The following is a 22,551-nucleotide window of genomic DNA, read 5'->3' on the forward strand; positions in this document are numbered from 1 at the left end:
AACACATTTGTCAAACTCTTCCTTTAAGGCTCTGGGTCATGTTGTTGTTGTTGTTGTTGTTGTTGTTGTTGTTAGCATGCAGCACTTAGCTTAAAGTCATGAGATGACAGATTATTATTGATGAGTGAAAATAAAAAAGCAGGTGAATTTGTGCTTCAGCGCTGTTTTCGTGCAGGTTTTGAATGTCGCGAGTTCAAATCTCTACACTGACTGTAGACATTAGCAAGGCACTGAGCTTGGTTCTGCTCAGATTTCTGCTGAGTCATCAAACAACAACAAATAAACCTTTAAATGTCATATTTACTTCTTAAATGTTGAATATTTTCTTTGTTTCTTTGCTCCATAAAAACAAACTCAATCATTTTGTGTTTGTGGACAAAATCATTTGAGAACATCATCATTTCCACGTTTGACAAACACTGATCAATACTTTATGAACTATGACGTGATGATGATTCTACTTCAAGTGAAGAACAGCAAAGTGTGTCGTTAAAAAGTTGCCCCACACTGTTGATCAATGAAGATATTCTGCGTACTGTACCTTTAAGAGAAGAGTCTGCTTTAGATTTAACACGTTCACAAACGTTCACTTCACCGTCTATGAATGACTGAATGAATGAATGAATGAAACTGGACGTCGACAACAAAAACAAGAGCATCCTCTGCAAAGAGAGTGACCAAAGAATGACACTGCACCACTTTCTGCTGCCACGGACCCCATTTTGTGTCTGTCCACTGGTGTGTGTGTGTGTGTGAGACAACTTTTACAGAAAACTCACAATCAACAAAATAAAGGCATCATCAACAACATGAAGAGCTTTTAGATGTTTTCTTTGGTTTGTTTGTGTTACATGTTTTCATTCATTCATTCATCAGGTCCTTCAAAGCTGGTGGGCGGAGAAAGCAGAACGGTGTGTGTGTGTGTGTGTGTGTCAGGTGTGTGTGTCAGGTGTGTGTGTGTGTCAGGTGTGGGCTCCATGCCTTCCAGAAGAATAATAAAAACACACCTGACTACAGCTTTAGAACAGAGCTGCTCTCAGTCTGTGAATCCTACAGGACGACAAGGAGGGAGTGGCTTCATCAACACAGTGTGACTGACACATGAGGCAACAAGTCTGTCAACGCTGTCAACACTGTCAACACTGTCAACGCTGTCAACGCTGTCAACACTGTCAACACTGTCAACGCTGTCAACACTGGCAACGCTGTCAACGCTGTCAACACTGTCAACACTGTCAACGCGGTCAACACTGTCAACGCGGTCAACGCTGGCAACGCTGTCAACACTGTCAACACTGGCAACACTGTCAACGCTGTCAACAGGGTCAACACGGTCAACGCTGTCAACGCTGTCAACACTGTCAACACTGTCAACACTGTCAACGCTGTCAACGCTGTCAACGCTGTCAACGTTGTCAGCGCTGGCAACGCTGTCAACGCTGTCAACGCTGTCAACGCTGTCAACAGGGTCAACGCGGTCAACGCTGTCAACGCTGTCAACACTGTCAACGCGGTCAACACTGTCAACGCGGTCAACACTGTCAACGCTGTCAACACGGTCAACACGGTCAACGCTGTCAGTGCTGTCAACACGGTCAACGCTGTCAACACGGTCAACGCTGTCAACACTGTCAACACGGTCAACGCCGTCAACACGGTCAACGCCGTCAACACTGTCAACACTGTCAACGCGGTCAACACTGTCAACACTGTCAACGTGGTCAACACTGTCAACACTAGCAACACTGTCAACGCTGGCAACCCGGTTTTGAAAATTATTCAAAATCCTAAAAAAAATAACGAATTCTGAGATTGAAATCAAAATTAGAGTTTAAAGTCAGAATTATGAAATAAAAGACAGAATTATGAGATTAAAGTCATATTTATGAGATTGGAATAGAATTAGAAAAAAGTTTAGAACTCTGAGAGAAAAAGTGATTTGCAAAAGGTATTTTTGTGATATTTTAAACGTCTTTTTGATAAAGTGTAAAATAAATAGTTACGTTTCTCACCTTAAGGACATAAAAGGTTTATTCTAAAGTCATTTAGCTGTGACTTAGCTGTGATTTAGCTGTGATTTAGCTGTGACTTAGCTGTGATTTAGCTGTGACTTAGCTGTGATTTAGCTGTGATTTAGCTGTGACTTAGCTGTGATTTAGCTGTGACTTAGCTGTGATTTAGCTGTGACTTAGCTGTGATTTAGCTGTGACTTAGCTGTAACTTAGCTGTGACTTAGCTGTAACTTAGCTGTGATTTAGCTGTGATTTAGCTGTGACTTAGCTGTGACTTAGCTGTGATTTAGCTGTGACTTAGCTGTGATTTAGCTGTGATTTAGCTGTGACTTAGCTGTGACTTAGCTGTGATTTAGCTGTGACTTAGCTGTGACTTAGCTGTGATTTAGCTGTGACTTAGCTGTGACTTAGCTGTGATTTAGCTGTGACTTAGCTGTGACTTAGCTGTGACTTAGCTGTGATTTAGCTGTGACTTAGCTGTGATTTAGCTGTGATTTAGCTGTGATTTAGCTGTAACTTAGCTGTGACTTAGCTGTAACTTAGCTGTGATTTAGCTGTGACTTAGCTGTGATTTAGCTGTGATTTAGCTGTGATTTAGCTGTGACTTAGCTGTGACTTAGCTGTGATTTAGCTGTGACTTAGCTGTGACTTAGCTGTGATTTAGCTGTGACTTAGCTGTGACTTAGCTGTGATTTAGCTGTGACTTAGCTGTGATTTAGCTGTGATTTAGCTGTGACTTAGCTGTGACTTAGCTGTGATTTAGCTGTGACTTAGCTGTGACTTAGCTGTGATTTAGCTGTGACTTAGCTGTGACTTAGCTGTGATTTAGCTGTGACTTAGCTGTGACTTAGCTGTGACTTAGCTGTGATTTAGCTGTGACTTAGCTGTGATTTAGCTGTGATTTAGCTGTGATTTAGCTGTGACTTAGCTGTGACTTAGCTGTAACTTAGCTGTGATTTAGCTGTGACTTAGCTGTGATTTAGCTGTGATTTAGCTGTGATTTAGCTGTGACTTAGCTGTGACTTAGCTGTGATTTAGCTGTGACTTAGCTGTGACTTAGCTGTGATTTAGCTGTGACTTAGCTGTGATTTAGCTGTGATTTAGTTACCTTGGGTTCTTTGCTGCTGGGCTCGTTGTACAGACTGCGTATCCTGCGACGCTCCTGTAGCTTGTTGTCAGTGGGCGGAGCCTTGACCTGCTCTCCTCTATAGGTGGCGCTGTAACTGGTCTCCAGACTGCTTTCCTCCTCAGGTGGTTTATACTGAGCTGCAGCTTTAATGGCTTTCACCGGCTTCACGTCTTTATACGCTTTAAACTCAGTCCTGAGAGAAAACAGGAAAATATCAAGGTTTAAATATGGGATTAATGAGCTGAACTTTGAAACAGGAAACACTTTGATACATTTATGTTCCACACTTTCATCAACTACACTATAAAACACTGTGAAGTTTTGTAAACTGTGGTCAAATAAACTTTGATTTGATTGAAGTCACAATATAATATATAATATTAACCATTAATTATCAATAACTCGGTTTATCTCCATTTACATCAGAAGTTGGACGTGATGTCATCACAGACACTTTGTTAGCCACTGTTAGCGATAGCTGCGGCTAATTCTGTAGCGTGTCTACGATTAAAAATGAGAACATCGTACGTTTACGACAGATTTACTGAGAAATAAATACGACACAAGTGAAATCTTAGAATCTCAGGATCGTCCGAGTTCACGACAAATGGAACGTTGTGATCGTAGTAACAGATTTAAACACTAGAGGTTGCTGTTGTGTCAGTGTGATGAAGATGATGATGATGAAGGTCGTACCTGTAGCTGCTGGACGTGGTCATCACCTCCTGAATCTGTCTGTTCACAGCATCAGCAGCTGCTCGCTCTCTCCTCTGCTCCTCCACCTTCTTCTTCTCTGTGGACTTCTCCTTCTTCACCTCCTCCACCTTTGACTCCTTCACCTCCTTCTTCTCCTGCTGAACCTTCACCTCCTCCACCTTCTTCTCCTCCTGGACTTTAATCTCCACCTTCTTCACGTCCTGAACCTTCTCCTCCTGAAGTTTCTTCTTCTTTGGCACCTTCATGTCCTGCACCATCATCTCCTCCTTCTTCTCCTCCTGCACCTTCACCTCCTTCTTCTCCTCCTGCACCTTCACCTCCTTCTTCTTCTCCTGGAGCTTCTCCTCCACCTCGCTCTTCTCCACGCCGCCCTCGGCCTCTCTCTCTCGGTGGATCCAGGGATGGTCGTGTTTTTTGGGGATGGGCCAGGCCTTGTAGTCCTTCTGGTACTGGGTCTGGTTGTTGAACGGTCCTGTCGTGGGCTGGTACTCGTCTCTGGGTCTGCAGCTCGGTTCCGGTCGAACTCTCCACGCCCTGAAGTCTTGTCGCATGACGGACGCGGCGGAGTGGCCGCGTGTTTCCGCTGCTGCGGCAGCGGCGGCGGGCGGCGCCTCTCCTCCTGGAGGAGGCTGCTGCGTTTCTATGGCGACGGCGGCGGCTCTTTGATGGTGGTGAAGATGATGGTGAGGAAGACGCTTCGCCTCCGCGACGTCAGAGTATTTGGTGAAAACCAGAGGAACCGCGATGTCCGCTTTGTCCAGTTCTGTCCAGAAGCGGTTGATGCAGCAGGCGCGAGTGATGCAGGGCCACGCCATGATGAAGAGTGAGGAGGAGGAGGAGAGAGAGAGAGAGAGAGGAGGAGGAGGAGGAGAGAGAGAAGAGGAGGAGGAGAGAGAAGAGGAGGAGGAGGAGGAGGAGAGAGAGAGAGAGGAGGAGGAGGAGGAGGAGGAGAGAGAGAGAGGAGGAGGAGGAGGAGGAGGAGAGAGAGAAGAGGAGGAGGAGAGAGAGAAACGTTTGTCCTGGAGAAAAATCTGCAGCTTAAACAAAAACTCTTTCTTTAAACATTGGTTTCATTCGCTTCTCACTGTGAACGAGTGAATACTGGCTCCTCCCACTCTCTCTCTTACCCCGCCCACTCTCCCTCGCTCCTCCTCCCTCTTCTTTGTTTTCACTTAAGTTTAAATTGACTTAAAAAAATAAAAGGTTTTATTTGCTGTGAAATCACGTGACCACGCCCACCACGACATCACATGACGTGTCACTGATGTGAGTGAATCTTCACGTTCATGTGATCATCATCATTATCATCATCATCATCAAGAACTTTATTAAATCAAAGTGAAAACAGTTACAAAAGAGGAAGATTTTTGTCTCTTTTCATTTAAACAAACACTAACGACATAAACAGACATTATTACCTGGAGATATTAATCAAAGTGCTCCCCCTGCTGTTTGTCCTGCATCACGGTCACAGATTAATGTTGAATATTTACACCAAAGAAAAGAAGAATATTAAGGTCATGATTTATCTCTGATTCTTAAAGGTCAACATTTGCTCCATAAAAAAAACAAAGAAATCATTCAAAACTCTGTGATTAACATTCTGACGATTTTGGACCAAAACAAGTGAAAGAACTCATGAAGATAAAGGTTGAAGTCTGTGAAAAACAGCTTCATTTTAATGACTGATCCACATCTTCAGGTATGAATGCTCCAGGACCAGGACCAGGACCAGGACCAGGACCAGGACCAGGGTCTCATCATTTCCCCTCAGCGTCCTCCTCCGTGGCCTCCTCGTCCTCTGGATAGAGTCTGCAGTATTTGTCCACCATGACGTCCAGGTCGTGTTTGACGTGGGTGTTGACGTGAAGCACGGCCAGACTCTTGTTCCTGAGCGGAGGCGGAGCCTGGTGCAGATAAAAGTGCAGACGCTCGGTGGCCGCGCTGCTCGCCGCGTCGCTGGCGTTCTCCTCCAGCTTCAGCACAGGAAACGTGGAGAGAACCTTGAGGAAGGAGTCGACGTTGGGGAAGAACTTGACGTCGGGGAGCTGCAGGGTCTCGTGGATGGTGGTGGGCAGACGCACCTCTTTACCTCGGTGCTTCCACTTGATCCTCCAGCAGTGAAGCTCTGCAGGAAGCGTGTCGGGGTTGGGGAGGTCGTTGCGGTAAACGTCGGCGTAGTTCTCCTCCGTGGTGTTGAACTTCATCTGTCCCATGACGGCAGGAACCAGCGACAGACACTTGAGAGCTTTGATGTTGTTGTCGGAGAACATGTCCTCCACCTCCTGCATGATGCCGCGGAGGACGGGAACCGTCACGTACTCCTTAAAGTACGACTCCGCCTGGACCTCGTCCATGTCGGCTCCTCGCTGTTTGCGGAGGAACAGCCGGGGGAGTTTGACGGGGATCTCCATGACGCCGGCCAAACTCACCGCCTCCTCGAACCAGAACTCGTGGTAGACGTCGATGTTGTCGTTGACCTCGTTCAGCGAGTGGAGGACGGCGGTTAAACTGTTGGCGGCAAAAAAGGCGTCCAGAGTTTCTCTCTGGAGGTTCCTCCCGAACGCTCTGGTGAACGTGAGCACGTTCTTCAAGATGACGACGGTCACGATGATCTCAAAGTCGGCCAGAATTTCTGCGATGGAATACGCGTCTGCTGCGGCGGAATCTGCGAACTTCCCGTCCGCGTTTTCCCAGACGCGGTCCATGCAGAGCAGCAGAGGCAGGAAGAGGTCCAGCAGCAGGTCAAAGACGCTGTGCTGCTCCGTCCATCCCTCGCCGCACGCTAACATCAGCGCCGCCGCCTTCTCCTCGTTCTTCTGGAAGTGAGTGGAGATGGCGACGTGGAGCTCCGCCCGAGTGGACGGGATTCTGAAGAAGGCGCCGATCCTCCTCAGCGTCTCCATGACGACCTGGACGTTAGGATACGGCAGACTGTTGGCCAGGTGGATGTTCAGCGCCGTGTGAGAGCACGGCATGTTGAAGGCCAGAGGATACTTGTCCATCAGTAAAGTGGCCACAGCTTTCATCTTGATGGTGGACGTTCCCGTGGCCTTGTGAGCTTGACCACGACAGTCGTCCATGCTCAGGCCCCAGCGCTCGGTCAGCTGAGCCTCCAGCTTCTCCACCAGCGACGCCTCGTCTCCGTCGAACGGCAGGAAGTCTAAGAACTCCTCTCGGAGGACGTTCTGCTGGTTGACGAAGCGTAAAAACAGAGGCAGGTGTTTGTCGCTGGAGAAGTGGACCAGGTCACCGGTGACCAGGGAGAAGAAGCGACTCTCCCTCACCTCCATCAGCATCTCCTCTCTCACCGTGTTCTCACAAACGTCCAGCAGCTGGAGCTGTTGAGTTCCACTCAGATACTCGCCGTTCACCGCCGTGGCCTCAAAGCGCTTCCTCAGCGCTTCGTCTCCAGCGTTAATGCGATAATCCAGAAGAGCCTGGAAGCTGTGGGACGTTAGCGGGATGCTCTGCTTCGCTAACACGACCACCACCTCGAACAAAGACCTCAGGTACTCGCGGAACTCCTTGTCCTCAGTGGACAGCTGAGGTTCTTCCTCGTTGGTGCCAGAAGCTTCTGCTGCGGAGTCTTTTTTAGAAACCAGCTGATCGATAGAAGAAGCCACTGTGGAGACGAAGGTCAAAGGTGAGGATTGACAGAAACAAACAAACATCAGCAAACATCTGATTTACTCACATCTGCGTTCTTTCATCTTTCTGATGTCTTCTTCAGTCTGAAAGTAAAAACAGGAATTCATTCACAAACCATGAACACATGAATCCACTGAATGATAACTCAGTCTGTAGTTTGAGTCTTTTTTAACCCACAGACGCCGGGAAAGCAGATACGTCAGTTTTCGGGGTCTAAGGGTTCCTCACAAACATGGAGGACTTTGACAGTGATTTTGAGGAGTTTCGTCTTCGATGACATCATCGCTGATAACTTCGAACGTGCTGAACAAATGGACCTGGATTTATGGTTATGACATAATTATGTTTGAAGATAATGAGGATAAATAACAGCGTAATCTACAGAGTGTTTACAGCCTCACAGCAGGGCTGACAGTGGATTTACCTGCTGATGCCACAGTGTGAGCATCATCACCGTCACATGCAGACTGTTACAGTCATTACATGATGTTCTTGTTCTTCACATCAGGACTAAACCAAGTTGATATGACTTTATTTTCTTACTGTTTTTTAATTGAAAATAATTATTCACTTTAATTTTACATTTTTGTATCTAAATAAACTAAACTTCACAGTAAAGCCTCAGGTGTGAGCTCTCACATACTTTTTGAATTGTGTTCTTATATCTGTTACAGATCTGAAGCTCAGGTTTGAGGTGTTTTTTCCGGCGCTTCAGGTCTTAACAAGTTAAACATTAAACCAGTTTCTGAAAACCATTGTATTATCTTAGTGCAGGTGATTATTAGGGATGTAACGATGCATCGTGACACGATTAAAAATCTGTACAAATGCGTGACGATTCTCACCGGTTGACAGAAAAAATTCATTGCGAATGCGAGAGAAGTAGGACGTGTTCTTTATCTTCTTTCTTTTTTTTTTTTGAAATAAGTTACGTTATCTTTAAAAAAGTCACTGTTTGGTGACTTACGTCATTACGTACGTACAGAAAACAGAGCGAGGGAAGACTGTGAGATGTGAGGATGCACCGAGCTGTTTAACATCACCTGTGACGGCATTTTGGATTCTCTATATACACAAATACAGTGAGAAATGGACAGGAAACCAAAACAGCATGTTGATATCGTAAGAGAAAGCTAACATGCTAACATATAGCGGCAACACGATCATTTATCGCCTCAAATGATCTTAAAAGTGAGAAACGGCCACTGATTCAATGTTATTCCACTTCCACAGTCTTTCTCTCTCGGACGCCATTGCTCACTGTAGCCAAAAGCACAACAGCCTTGTGTAGCGACCCCTACTGATCGGGCGGGAAATAGCAGTGCGTATCCGTCACCACAACGTAGAACTGTGAAGACTGGAGGCGTCTCCATGGTTACGCAGTCAGAGAAGTGTAATGTGGTCTTTACTTGAGAGAGAGTTTCTAAAGAAAAGAGATATTTTTCATGTGTTTTGTTGTTTAAGATGCAAGTTGCACTTTTTATAAGAGGAAACAAACTTGTAAAGAAAGAACCTCTAAGATTTCTACGAATAAAAGAGCCTTTTATTTGGTCATAATTTGTCTGTAGCTCATCTTGATAAAAAAAATTGTGAGAAAATCGTATCGTGAACAAAATGTTGTAAACCGTATCTAGTCGTGGGTTCAGTGTATCGTTACATTTCTAGCCCTTATTATGGATTACTGACAGTATTCCACTTTAGGTTAATGCTAACGGTGCTAAAAGGAGTTAATGCAGCTAACAGAGCTAACTGGTAAATGGTGCCTGGACTCCGGTGTCACAGCACGTAAACATGACAACATGCGAGTCTTTTTCTGGTCAGTCATCATGGAAACGCGTCGTGCGCTAACGTTAGCCTTTTGCACAGCACTAGTTTTTAACTTTAATCTACAGTTGGACTTTGTCGGCTTCAGTGACAACACTCTCTGACCAATCAGTGACCTGCAGTCTGATGACGTCACAGTTTAAGAAACAAACATGACTATAATAATAATAATAATGATGTTGTTTACCAGCTCTTTGATCTGCTTGCGATGTCTGGTGTGAGGCTTCTTTAAATGACTGGTCAGGTCAAAGAAGGTGGGGATGGCCGTGTCCTTCAGCACTGTTCTGTACGGACTCTGAAAAACACAGCTGAGTCATTGTTGTTGTTGAAAAGTGCTGAGTCACTGTTGTTGTTGAAAAGTGCTGAGTCACTGCTGAGAGACAGACCAGTCGTATACTCACAGTTTTACACACCATCGCCGGATCAAAGTGTTTGGCACATAATCTGTAATGTTTGTTCAGTTGGTCCGACGTCTTAGCCTCAAGGTCTGCTCTGCGACAGTTTTCTACCCAGATACGACATCTACACACACACAACACACAATACACACAAAACACACAAAAAGATAGAATTAAAAAGTTTAAATGTAAACATGTTAGCGTGGTTCAGATTAAATGTAAACATGTTAGCGTGGTTCAGATTAAATGTAAACATGTTAGCGTGGATCAGATTAAATGTAAACATGTTAACGTGGTTCAGATTAAATGTAAATATGTTAGCCAGATTAAATGTAAACATGTTAGCGTGGATCAGATTAAATGTAAACATGTTAGCGTGGTTCAGATTAAATGTAAACATGTTAGCGTGGATCAGATTAAATGTAAACATGTTAGCGTGGTCAGAATAAATGTAAACATGTTAGCCAGATTAAATGTAAACATGTTAGCGTGGTCAGAATAAATGTAAACATGTTAGCCAGATTAAATGTAAACATGTTATCGTGGCTCAGATTAAATGTAAACATGTTAGCCAGATTAAATGTAAACATGTTAGCCAGATTAAACGTAAACATGTTAGCCAGATTAAATGTAAACATGTTAGCGTGGCTCAGATTAAATGTAAACATGTTAGCCAGATTAAATGTAAACATGTTAGCCAGATTAAACGTAAACATGTTAGCCAGATTAAATGTAAACATGTTATCGTGGATCAGATTAAATGTAAACATGTTAGCGTGGCTCTGATAACAGGTTATTGACCGATTAGAAAAGTCACTGTGGGTCAGATTAATAGTTATTGGGATGTAAATAATCGGACTCACCTTTCCGGGTCACGTGGGAACCTAAAGAACGCCAGGTCGGACTGCGTGCTCTTCCTCGTGCAGTTCGGCGCTGCGCAGAAGTTCGGCATGTTTCAGGCTCGGTGTTTAGCTTAGCTAGCTTAGCTGCCTTAGCTAACTTAGCGGAGTGATGTCATCTGCTGCTTTGGCGCCTTCGTTTCAGAGGTCACGTGGACGCCGGGTTTGTTCCAGACTAACAGACACGTGAGTGAGTGACGTCAGGTGTCGAGAAGTTTCTTTGTAAACAACGACAGACGTGAAAGTGCGTGGAAAAGACTCACAACAAAACAACAACACAACAACAACGGCGGCTCCGTCTGAAATTCGACTGGATGACGCTCCGCCCACAATGCCTCTGATTGGACGCGTGTCAACTTGGCGGCAAAACGATTGGTCATCAATTCTTCTTCTGTGAATCAAGAGAGAGGCAGCCATTTCCTTCTTCGCCCTCATAGAAGCAGTGCAGGACAGGACAGCGCCCCCCCGCGGTTCACTGCTGCTACTGACACGCTGCGTCACTGCAGCTGCTTAGCTAACCGCGAGCTAGCCAGCTAGCTAGCTGTTGATAGATAGATAGATAGATAGATAGATAGATAGATAGATAGATAGATAGATAGATAGATAGATAGATAGATAGATAGATAGACAGATAGACAGATAGACACTATATACATATATATAGTATATATATACATACAACATGTATTACCACACTTTCATACGATGTTGGTGAAAGACAGATGAGTCAGTTTCAATGTTAGCCTTTTAATGTTAATGTTTTCAAACGGAGTATTAAACACGATCACGTCATATATGAAGTATGTGTTATAAACCATTATGTTCTCACTGGGTAACGTGGCTCGTTGGTCTAGGGGTATGATTCTCGCTTAGGGTGCGAGAGGTCCCGGGTTCAAATCCCGGACGAGCCCTGACGTCATTTTCTTTTCCTTTTCAAAAAGAAAAGAAGAGGAAGTTTCTCCTCGTCTTTATTCCTCGTCAGTGAAGTTATTTTATAATTCCGTGGTCTGAACACCTGGAAAAACACTCACAAATACACGAAAAGCCAAAGCTCACAAACAACGACACATGTCCATGTTATGCTGAGATACTTTCATATCTTTATAAAATATAAGATAAGTCAACATTATAAGGGCTCGTCCGGGATTTGAACCCGGGACCTCTCGCACCCGAAGCGAGAATCATACCCCTAGACCAACGAGCCAGGCCAGAGAGCAGAGGAGCGCACGAGCCTATTCCACTCTGTCACACCGTGTGAGGTCACGTGTTTGTGATGTAACTTCCTGTTTAACCATGTTTTCATGTCAGAGACGATGTGGTGAAGATGGAGCTCAATAAAGACACGCAGATCGTTTCAATTAACTTCTTTTTATATATCATACATAAGACTGTCTTAATATAATACAAAGGGCATTGTCATAAACACAGCAAAGTCTTGACTAGATCTTACAATCTGTGGATACATGGACTTATCCTTTCCCCCATGCTGTTCAATTCTATAGTGCATGTTGCATGTACAAAAAAAGTGAAAAAATGTGGAATCAAAAGAAAAGAAAGAAAAGAAAAAAGAAAAGAAAAAGAAAAAGGATAAATCCAAATTAAATACGAGGATTTCAACTTGTGTCGGGTGTTGGGATATGTGGACAATATACGTGTTTGTGTGTAAGCCACAAACTGAACAGGCTTATGAACGATGGAACCTCTTTTTTATTTTTTCAACCATGTGCTTCTCATATAACCAAAAAGTAAGGTTTGTGATGTACATGCACTTACAATATACCCTGTGAAAATTAAGGTTTGAAGATCTAGCTTTCCCTGTTTGATTCAAACCCTACCTCATAGTGTTGTCCTGATGTAGTCAAGTACCTTTGCCAAAAGGCAAGGGTTTGCCACTAAGAAAACAGGAGTTCCTGCCCACTGAATGGTCACCAAATTGACAAACATAATCAACATACCAGCAGGAGCAAGGTAGTGAGTTCTATACTTCCTTTATTAAAAAAATATAAATATATACATAAATTCTATTTCAACTATTAAAAAGGGGCTGCATTTCATGACAACTGCTCTAAATAAGAGGTCAATCAGCATGATCTGAAGTAGGCGCACACTTACGAGTCACTGCAGTCGATGTTTTTTTTTCTCTTTTTCAGTCTTTATTTTTGGAATGTTTAGTACCAGAATGAACGCCAGACACAAAACCACTGGCCTCTTCCAAATGTCTCCAATTCTGCGGGCTATGAAACAAAAACCATTGCAAATCTGCAATTAACCTTGACATCCAGATAAAACCCCAATCTCAGTATAGGTAGCTTTACATTTTGTTAGTGGAAAAGACCAAGCATGATTTTAACTTTAATACGATGGTTTCTCCGTTAAAAATGACAACAGCGACATCTGCCCTGGGTTTGAGAGGTGACTGTGGGCAGGTTTGAGTTCTGATTTTTCTGTCCAATTTCTAAGCTGATAAAATGAGCAACAGAAGAAAGAAAGCACTTCAAACTCCCTGATATCAAATAAAAATCTGGATATTGACTGTCGTGTGTGTGTGTGTGTGTGTGTGTGTGTGTGTGATCTGCTCCACCAAAGCACAACAAAAAGCACTCAACACAAAGCTCACTCTGCCAGGACACCAGCGTTAAGTCTTACTCGATTATTGACCAAAATGATGTATGAAAGGCAGCAAAACCCTTTGAAATAGTGTGACGGGGCCAAAGGAAAACGACGACACACAAATAGAACGCATTAGTCTCCTTGTTTCTTTTTCTTTTCTTTTTTTTTTTTAAACCATCGGCTTCTATCCTGCTACTCCGGAGCCTGCAGAGTAACTACCAAATTCTCTAACATAGCAAAGTTTTAAAAGACTCCCAAAATAATCTACCAATTAATATGGAAACAGTTTTGGTGAAACGTTGCAGACGAATGTGGCCAGAATACAGAGAGGCCACGCCTCCACGACAACGTCTCCAGGTTTGCTAAAGGAAAATATTGCAGCTGTTTGTATTGACGTTTAAAATAAGATCTTGATAAAGTTTGCGTCAAAGTGGTGAACTGCTACATTATTGGTTACAGACACCTATATGCTATAAAACAACTGCTTTGGTATAAAAACATATCCAAAGGGAAAATAAATTCTTGTAAAATTCACAGCATAATTTGAGGAGAAAAAAGGCAGTCACTTAACTCAGTTTTTTCTTCAGTTTCCATGTTTTTGGATGGAGAGACTTGTGCAGGTGGTTCTGATGAGGAACTACATGCAAAACAAAGGGGGAGGGGGGTGAACAGAAGAGGGTCGACTCTGGAATAGAATAGAGAGTTCTTTCCACTGCAAAATCCTTAACCAGTGAACAAGATCTTCAAGGAAGTAATGTTTAGGAGGTTGTTGTGTACAATAAGACCCTGTTATGTGGGGCCCTGCTGAAGAAGTCATCTTTGTCGAGAAAGGCCTCAAATTACCATTCTTATTTACCTTTGCTAAGTTGGTTTTTATTTCCTTAAAGAATTAAGGGCCGTCTAGAGAGAAAAATAGAGAAAAGCCATCTTAATTCAAATGATAATGTCCAGCTCCGTCTCCTTCCATGTCCATGAGTCATAAGGCCAAAGGGTTTTCTAGAACCAGCCGCTGACCGTCTTCCTCCGCTCACCGGGCCGGATCCTGGCGTCTCCTGAGCCCGTCGCCGCTCTGGTCTGTGCCCTGGTCTGTGCCCTGGTCTGTGCCGGGCCCGGCTGCAGTTTGCCTCCAGGCCTGAGGGTGGTGCTGCCCCTCTGCTGTGACCCGGCTGGTGCGGGTGGACGTGGCCAGCACACGCTTTGAGGGAGTGGCTTCACTGCTGTGTGCTTACCCTTCAACAGAGTTACACAAAACCCACCGACAACAAGAAATATCACCGCAAACACTTTCCCCTCATCGTCATCGTCATCGTCATCGTGGTCGAGCTGCAGCTGCGACGTCATAAAAAGAATGAAGAACCAGTGGAACAGTGATGTCAGGCCGCTCAGACGCTCCTCACATTAATACCATATGGTGATTACATGAAGGTGGTGAAATGGTAAGATGGATGACTCAATCTCACTATGGTTAATCTGCAGGATTATTTTTGTGCCTAATGATTGCAAAAGAAAGAAGGGATGAGAATGACATATATACTTTTTGAACACAGATTTCTCTCTGTAGCGGTTCAGTGATATCTCCCTTCTGACACGAGCAGCTTTTTGTTCTCAACACACCTTTGTAGTAAAAAACACCACCTTAAAAATGACGCACAGGGGGACACACAGCCGTCAGTCAGTGCAGTCACGAGCTGGCCATGGAACTCTGCTGCACACACACTCCAGTCATAGGAGACTCCTCGCGGTCCATGCCCTGCCTCATGCCCAGGTGACCCTCTGCTAGGTAGTGGGCCGGCCCCGTGTTCGTGCCCATGGAGAACGCAGGGTGCGCCGCCATGCCAGTCTCCTGCCGCGGGTTCGAGAAGGCACCGAGGCCCATGCTCAGCCCGCCGTTCTGACCAAAGTCCAGCGCTCCGGCGGGCAGATGGCGGAGCTGGTAAGCCTGGTTGCCGTGGTTCCCAGTGGAAGAGGACGATGTAGAGGAAGAGGAGGCAGAGGAAGACAGGGAGGTCATGGACAGATGACCGTGAACCACTTCCATGGAGTCCTGCGTGGACGAGCTGTGAGTCGGCGAGGTGTAGTGACGTGGGCGTGGCCGCGTCGCCATCATCTGCCCGTGGTGGTGATGAGCGTGAGCGTGAGGATGAAGGGCCTTCGGGTGCTGAGGGGGAACATGGAAGGTGGTTTCCTGGACCGGGTGAGTCTCTCCAGTGACCGACTCTGGGCCCACGCCGCCTCCCCACACCAGCGGCGGCGGGTACGGCTGCCGCGCCTGAGACGAGAACATCATCGTTAGTCATCAATGATTCACATGATCACGTTTAAATGTTTAACCTGGAAATGTCTTGTTTTTTCTCAAAGTTTTAACCATAAAAGAAGACGTTTAAATGATGTGAATGAGTGTGAATGAGTGAGAATGAGTGAGACCTGTGGGCAGAGGCTGTCTCCATCGATGGCCGGCAGGGCCGTGCCAAAGTGTCCTCCACTGTGTAAGTGGTGATGTGTCGGGTCTGACCTCGCTCTGCCACTGGTGCTCGTCCCAGAAGATCCTCCTACAAACGAGGCAACGTTAGAATATGATGCGACGCCGGTCCCCACATGATCTGAGCTTCAAACACACCTGTGTGTGTGTGTGTGAGTGGTACCTGAACTGGAGGAGGTGCTGGACGTGGTTCCTGAAGACTGGGACTGTTCTAACGCAGGACTCGTGGACACGCTGCTGCTCGTGTTGGTCCCTTCGTCCGCCGTCTTCTTGAAGAAGCTGTGCTGCAGAGCATAGTAGGGCTGGATGCGACTCTTAGGGTCATAGTCCAACATCCGCAGGATCAGGTCCTTGAACTTCAAGTAGTCAGCGACAGCGTGGCCAGACTCTCCTGCCCGCCGGCCACCTGGACCTCCTGTCTCCACACCCAGGATGGAGTGGAGCTTCCGTGAGGCTGGAGGTTTATACTGTTCAGAGGCACAAAGAGTCAACAACAACAACAACAACAAAATCAAAGAAACATCACGAACAGGCTGAAGCTCAGAGCTCACCCTTTTGCCATCTTTGGTCTTCTTAACACTCCATGTACCATCAGAAAGCTTCTCAAAGAACTTCCTGGCTTTTGGGGCGAGGTCCATTATGTGATTAGGTGGAATCCCAAGAACCTCCACGATTTTGTTCATCTGGTCGACCTGAAGAAAACATGACTCATCGAGTTAGTGAGTGACTTCCTGTCAGGGTCAGAGACATGAAGACCAAACACCAGCTAAAACAACATTTAACTCAGTAAAATAAATGAAGCTTCATTCACTCATTCATCTGGTTTGATGTTTCACTTATTCATTCATTTGGTCTTTACATCTGTTGACCTCTGCTCCTTTGTCTTAGTATTTATGAAGGTGTGACATGACGTTTTCATGTAAAGCACTTATATATACACACACACACACACCCCCCCACACACACATATATAAAGATGGACTGGTGCAGTGTGTTGTACCTCGTTGGCTCCACTGAACAGAGGTTCTCCAGTGTGCATCTCCACTAAGATGCAGCCCAGAGACCACATGTCAATGGCCAGGTCATAGGGCATTCCCAGCAGAACCTCTGGAGAACGGTAGAAGCGACTCTGGATGTACTGGTATATCTGCACACACACACACACACACACACACAGACATTATTCCACAGTCCTGTTGAGGTCCATGTCTCTGCTCAGAAGGAGAAGCACAGGTACAAACCCTTTGTCCCAGTTGGCACGAGCTGCCAAAGTCCACGATCTTGATGGCGCTGCGTTTGGGGTTACAGAGGAGGATGTTCTCAGGCTTCAGGTCACAGTGGATGATGCTGAGCTCAGGCGTGGCCAGGAAGAGCAGCGCTGTGCACAGCTGCTGGGCAAACTTCCGCGTGAGGTTGAGAGAGACGCCGCGGAAGTTGGTGTTCCGGAGCAGGTCGTACAGGTTGTACGAAAGCATCTCAAACACGAGGCAGAGGTGGTTCCGAAACATGAAGTGACGCTTGAGGTGAACTGTAAAAATGCAGAACGTACAGCGTTAGTCACAGGAAAGCTTTTTGATTTGCCTTTAATGCGTCTCGTCAAATCAAGTTTCAGGAGTGGATTACCAATGTAGTATTTCATCTCGGTGTCATGTTTGTTCATGAGCTCCAGCAGACGCACTTCAATCTGGGCTTGATTGAGGAAAGCTTTCTTGTTCTTGATGATCTTAATGGCGACCCATTCCTGCTCTGCACGGTCGTACGCTTTCACAACCTGAAAGACACAAACACGGGAGGTTTGATCGTTTCTAACATGAAACATCACTGTGTGTGTGTGTGTGTGTGTGTGTGTGTGTGTGTGTGTGTGTGTGTGTGTGTGTGTGTGTGGATCAAGCACCTGTCCAAAGGACCCTTTTCCTATCAAGGAATCAATCTCATAGCGGTCCATCCATTTCTCCCCGTTCTTGACGATGTAGTCATAGTTATCATCGTCGTAGCCATCATTAAAGACCTTCCTCTCCTTCTTGTGACTGGAGTCTTCACCCTGACCCTGTTGGTGTCGCCGCTTCTTCTTTGCATAATACACCTAAGAGACGACAGCATCCACGTTGAGAGGAAAGTCTGTGACACAGAGTGAGAGCGTGACGACAGAGACAAACTCACCTCATTGATGTGTTTGTATGTTTTGATAAGGTCGATGGAGAGCTTCCTCAGGGGAGCTGAAGTTGGGTCACGAAAGCACTGGGGCATGTGCCTCTGAAGGGTGGACAACGACAATCACAACATTACATCAACGATAACTGCTGTTTAAAGCTTCAACATCACCTCACTGTGACGCTGCACATGAACAGCGAGCGCGTACCTGATTGGCAGTGAGCTGTGGTGTCTGGTCGCTGTACGGTAAGACCGTAACAGATTGGTCAGTGCTCGGCTGGTGGCGGTCACTGTACTGCTGGTGCGTATGGGGCATTGGAGCAGCCATCTGAAGACCAGCAGTGTGTAAAGAAAAAGAGGGCGCAAGCCGGACGGACGAAGGTTTGCATGCTGAAGTCTCTCCTCCTGCAAATCAAACCAACACCAGATGTAAACACAGCACATAATAATAAAGAAGGATTAAACACAGGAACATATTTACACACTTATTGTCAAATATAAAAGGATAGTATTTGTTCCTTGATCTGAGCAGATCAAAAACAGGCCTCGGTTTATCTTTTTAGAAAAAAAATAGATGCAAAATGTAAATTGTACAAATTTAATATTTAAATCTAAATGTTGAAATGAGTGGGATTAATCTGTAGAAACATAGAAATAAAAATAAGATGTAAATCTAACACTCATTGTTAGGTTAATACGTGTGTGTGTGTGTGTGTGTGTTATATACATGTCTTTTGTTAAATCTGTTAAGTCATAAAATGCATCAAAGGAGAAGCAGAAATAAAAAATATAGCAGTAATGCATCAACCTTTGTGAAGAAAACGGAGCAAAAGAGCAGCTTTAAGAGAGAAAAGGGCTGAAAATGCAGCATGTCCTCACTGTACAGTGAATCATCCTTCATTTTAAGCCAGAAGGAATCAAAAAAATGATTAAATAGCATGTTCAGCTATCAGCATCTCTCACCAGACAACACAATTCACCAGCGCTACACAGTAACCACTATTCAGAATCCCAGCAACAGCACCTAATTAGCATAGCCTATCACCACAGAGATACAGCGTGATTTGGCAAGCCCATCAATGCACAGACCAATCACAACGCAGTATGCAAATAGCCTACTTTTGTTGCCAGGGCAGAGCTGCTCCCATTTTCCAATGAGAAAACAAGAAATAAACAAGAAATAAAATTGAACTTTGGCACACTTAGACGCTGCTTTCAACACCAGAGCCTGACAGTAGAATAGCTGCACAGCCCAGAATGTGCACTCCATGTGAGAGCGTTAGAAAGCTGACCCAGCTTTGGAAAAGAGAAAAATACACAACCAGTGACAGGAAGAAGGGAAGCTGCCAGATGATAGAGCACAAGCAGAGGCTGCGTTTGTACCAGCTAACGCTTCCATTACATGATGAACACGTTCAAACACATCCACACTTACCTTCTATTTAACACATAAAGTCTGAGCTATAGCTACACTGCTAACGCTAAATAAAACTATTTATTCAAATCGCTTTAAATACAATGAAATGTGAAGAATGATTTGTCATTATGACTAATCCAGATTTTTAATGCTTGTTCAGCTTATTTTTTTATAGTTATAATTTTTAAAAAAAGAAAAAAAAGGTAAAACCAGTTTCAATCACTCCGAGTTGTCAAAAGAATATTCTTTTTACGGATTGAATAAAAATATAAATCTTACTGTACTGATTGATTTTAATCATTTGACTGTTCTTAACAAATACGTTTGGTTGCTGCATATATAAGCTGCATATATAACTACCAATAATAATAATAATAATAATAATAATAATAATAATAGAATGAGAGGAAGTGATGGGGTCTGTCAGTCTTGATGTGTAGCAGCTAACCTGGATGCATGGTCTCCTGCAAAATTTCATATCATCCTGGGAGGAGAGTCCAGCAGCAAACCACAACACACTACAGAGAATAAAACACATTATTGTTATCATTGTGCATCTGTGACTGGAGACATCTTCACTCAGGTCAAACTTATGTTGAGAAGACCAGACAGATGATCTCTGAAAACCAGAGGATCTCTGAAGACCACAGAGAATCCCTGAAGACCTCTGAAGATCTCTGAAGATCTCTGAAGACCAGAGAAGACACCTCAGAACTGAAGGCCGTCACCAGGTAAAATAAAGCAGCGATCAATGAAATGATCAGGAGGTAAAGAGTTCAGAGGCCACATGACACTTCAAAACAAATGAGCTGCAGTAGTGATGTGGACTTGATGGATCTGGATCTCCTCTCAGCAGGTCTGCAAATGATTGTTATCCATTAGAATCGACTTCAAACGCTTGATGATTTTGTCCGGCACAACTAGAGTCAGTGTTCTGTTGTATGTTCATGTTCAACCGTCCAACAGAAGTGTTTTTAGTCCATTTTAGCAACACAATAGCTGACATTAGGCTAACGTGGCTAATGACCATGATTGTGTTCAATGTGACTGAGCTTACAGGGAAAATAAATATGAAATAGCATGTGTAGCTTTACTCTCCTGTAACCTGTCAGGAGTGACACATGAACACATGAACAAATGAATATGAACACATGAACAGGTCCTCTGCTGGTTCTCTGCTCATCACCAGGCCTTTCAGGTGCAAACACAACGACAGCGAGTTTACTGTGTCATATAAACCCGTGTGTGTGTGTGTGTGTGTGTGTGTGTGTCATCTTCTCACGCCCAAAACCATCACATTCATCCCTAAGTTCAATCGAATGTAACCGATCCAAAACAAGCAGAGTCTGCCTGTGGTGTGTGTGTGTGTGTGTGTGTGTGTGTGTGTGTACTTACAGATGTGGTACAAACCGTCATGGTTGAGATTAAAATCGCATATTCAGCTTTTTATCCGCGTCCCCTCGCGCTCAGATTACATGATGTGTCTCGTGCGTGTCCCGATCCTCGCGTGAACGGTGACCGCGGTGTCGAGGCTCGTGCCGCCGTTAACCGTCGTGAACGTTACCGTGAAAACTGCGGGACAAGCGGAGCTCGTCTCCCTCCAGCCCCAGTGTTCACGTTAGCTGCTGACGCTAACCGATAGTCAGGTTAGCCCAGTTAGCCACCACACACACACACACGCACGCACACAGTAGCCCGATTAGCGCTCAGTCCAGAACCAAAGCACAGCTGAGATGTTCGAACAGTCCGATTATATGACGGTGCTGTTAGCTAACAGTGAAACATCTGCTTCCATCATGACAATGACAGTGTGTGAAAGCACGTTAGCGCTAACACGGACACAGCAGGACACAAACAAACCCCTGCGATCTCCGCTCTTCATCACATCCACCGGGGAAAATCCCCTCCTTTGACCCGCGGACTGAACACGAATGTTACCGCTGCTTCAGCCACACAGACGCCGCCACAAGACGTTAGCTAGCCGCCTTAGCACAGGCTACGTCCCTGTCCATTCACAATCCACATAAAAGACAGCAGTCAGCGCTAACCGTGCTAATGTAAGATGTAAAAGAGTGCAGAGTTACTCACCTCTGATGGCACGATCTTCATTTAAAGTCCAATAACCTGTTTGATGAGGAAACTGATCCAGTTTGAGCTTCTCCCTCCCTGACGCCGAGCGACTGATGTTCACGTTAAATCCGATCCGCGTCCTCTGAGCGGCGGACTCTAATAAAACAACTCACCGGCCTCATTCAACACGGTCCTCATGCTCCCAGCGAGTCGGAATAACATCATTAATAACGTTATTATTATTATTTTTATTATTATTATTCTCCGCGGTGACTAGCACCATGCTAACATCACTTACTAGCTAACCTGCGCGAGCCGCGCTAGCTAGTTGACAAAATGAGCGCAGCTAACATTAGCTAGCTTAGCCCGAAGCTAACAATTCTAGCCGCCGCTAAATCAACGATCTGACAAAATCCAGATTTGACGTTTGTGTGCGAATTCAGCGTCAGTTCGCTGGATTAACAACGACGCGACGATCGAACGCGGAGTGTTTCACCGGCGAAGCACAAACCGTGTCCTCTGATAATTTTGGTGAAGAATTTTGTGTCAATTTTCACAAAATGGCGCGCGGTCCAAACCTGCGCAGTGAACCGGCCCGGTGGACCAGAGACACGGACAACCGAGTTAGTGCGGCGCCGCCTAATTATTTCACCCGCGTTAAACCGTCGATCCCTCGAGCGTCTTAATCCGGTCCACGGCACGCGCTTGTTCAGCCCAAACCGTCAGATTATCATCCACTGACAGCATTATTCCGGCGGGAAGAGAGAACATTTGAAAAGACTGAGCTGGGGAAAAAAACCCTCCTGACAAAATGGCGATGCTCTAGCTTGTTGCCATGGCAACTGTCAATCAAAAAAATAAAGTGCCCGGATGTAGCAATGACGAATAAAATGTAAGTGGCCAGAGTTACAGGACAACAGTGTGTGTGTGCGCGTGTGCGTGCGCGTTTGTGTGTGTGTGTGTGTGCGTGTGTATTAGTCCTAAAGATTCACTCTTCTATATTCTAAAGACTGTTATCAGTTAATGACATCATTTATTTATTCTTTTATATATAAATGATATTAAGACCTTCTTTCAAATGTATAGTTTTTAATTATTTTATTTTATTATTTTATTATATTTGAATTTCATTTTTAAACACTGTATATTCATGTTTTAAGGAACTGTTTTAACATAATATACAGTTATCATATA

At 44.8% G+C, this 22,551-nt stretch overlaps 3 protein-coding genes across 5 annotated transcripts in view; all 3 read right to left on the reverse strand.

Annotated features, from left to right (window-relative positions):
• Nucleotides 1-4,673, reverse strand: part of map6b (microtubule-associated protein 6b) — a gene marked incomplete at both ends in the record, with an annotated part of 5,249 nt that extends 576 nt beyond the window's left edge. Inside the window, 3 exons of the mRNA XM_083886371.1 lie at nt 3,121-3,334; nt 3,838-3,962; nt 4,176-4,673. Of these exons, the coding sequence (XP_083742497.1) occupies nt 3,121-3,334; nt 3,838-3,962; nt 4,176-4,673 (837 nt within the window). The remainder of the gene's footprint in view (nt 1-3,120; nt 3,335-3,837; nt 3,963-4,175) is intronic.
• A 610-nt stretch (nt 4,674-5,283) lies between these two features.
• thap12b (THAP domain containing 12b) lies at nt 5,284-10,886 on the reverse strand. The gene is made up of 5 exons (XM_083885995.1): nt 10,595-10,886; nt 9,735-9,855; nt 9,521-9,628; nt 7,556-7,592; nt 5,284-7,483 (listed from the first exon to the last, which is right to left on the reverse strand). The coding sequence occupies exons 1-5, from the start codon at nt 10,681-10,683 to the stop codon at nt 5,619-5,621; spliced, it is 2,220 nt and encodes a 739-aa protein (XP_083742121.1). The 5' UTR covers nt 10,684-10,886; the 3' UTR covers nt 5,284-5,618.
• Nucleotides 10,887-12,044: 1,158 nt separating this feature from the next.
• On the reverse strand, nt 12,045-22,035 carry dyrk1ab (dual-specificity tyrosine-(Y)-phosphorylation regulated kinase 1A, b). 3 transcript variants are annotated; one of them, XM_083886499.1, is made up of 12 exons: nt 21,376-22,035; nt 19,736-19,805; nt 18,079-18,275; nt 17,880-17,972; nt 17,614-17,802; nt 17,343-17,490; nt 16,961-17,247; nt 16,720-16,866; nt 16,271-16,411; nt 15,883-16,186; nt 15,665-15,789; nt 12,045-15,509 (listed from the first exon to the last, which is right to left on the reverse strand). In XM_083886499.1, the coding sequence occupies exons 2-12, from the start codon at nt 19,743-19,745 to the stop codon at nt 14,922-14,924; spliced, it is 2,229 nt and encodes a 742-aa protein (XP_083742625.1). In that variant the 5' UTR covers nt 19,746-19,805; nt 21,376-22,035; the 3' UTR covers nt 12,045-14,921. The 3 variants fall into 3 exon arrangements, with proteins under 3 accessions (XP_083742625.1, XP_083742627.1, XP_083742626.1); XM_083886501.1 differs by lacking the exon at nt 19,736-19,805; XM_083886500.1 differs by lacking the exon at nt 21,376-22,035 and having other exon boundaries at nt 19,736-19,931.
• Nucleotides 22,036-22,551: the final 516 nt, after the last annotated feature.

Source organism: Microchirus variegatus (assembly GCF_963457635.1).
Source record: "Microchirus variegatus genome assembly, chromosome: 3".
Taxonomy (NCBI): Eukaryota; Metazoa; Chordata; class Actinopteri; order Pleuronectiformes; family Soleidae; genus Microchirus; species Microchirus variegatus.

Excerpts from the sequence above, each read along its gene's own strand:
- thap12b (XM_083885995.1), bottom strand. The coding sequence starts at position 10,683 with ATGCCGAACTTCTGCGCAGCGCCGAACTGCACGAGGAAGAGCACGCAG. Across the intron at positions 9,856-10,594 it reads TTCCCACGTGACCCGGAAAG|ATGTCGTATCTGGGTAGAAA; the intron begins GTGAGTCCGATT and ends GTGTGTGTGTAG. Across the intron at positions 7,593-9,520 it reads GCAAGCAGATCAAAGAGCTG|ACTGAAGAAGACATCAGAAA; the intron begins GTAAACAACATC and ends TTTTACTTTCAG.
- dyrk1ab (XM_083886499.1), bottom strand. Across the intron at positions 16,187-16,270 it reads AGACCAAAGATGGCAAAAGG|TATAAACCTCCAGCCTCACG; the intron begins GTGAGCTCTGAG and ends GCCTCTGAACAG. Across the intron at positions 15,510-15,664 it reads GAGACAGCCTCTGCCCACAG|GCGCGGCAGCCGTACCCGCC; the intron begins GTCTCACTCATT and ends TTCTCGTCTCAG.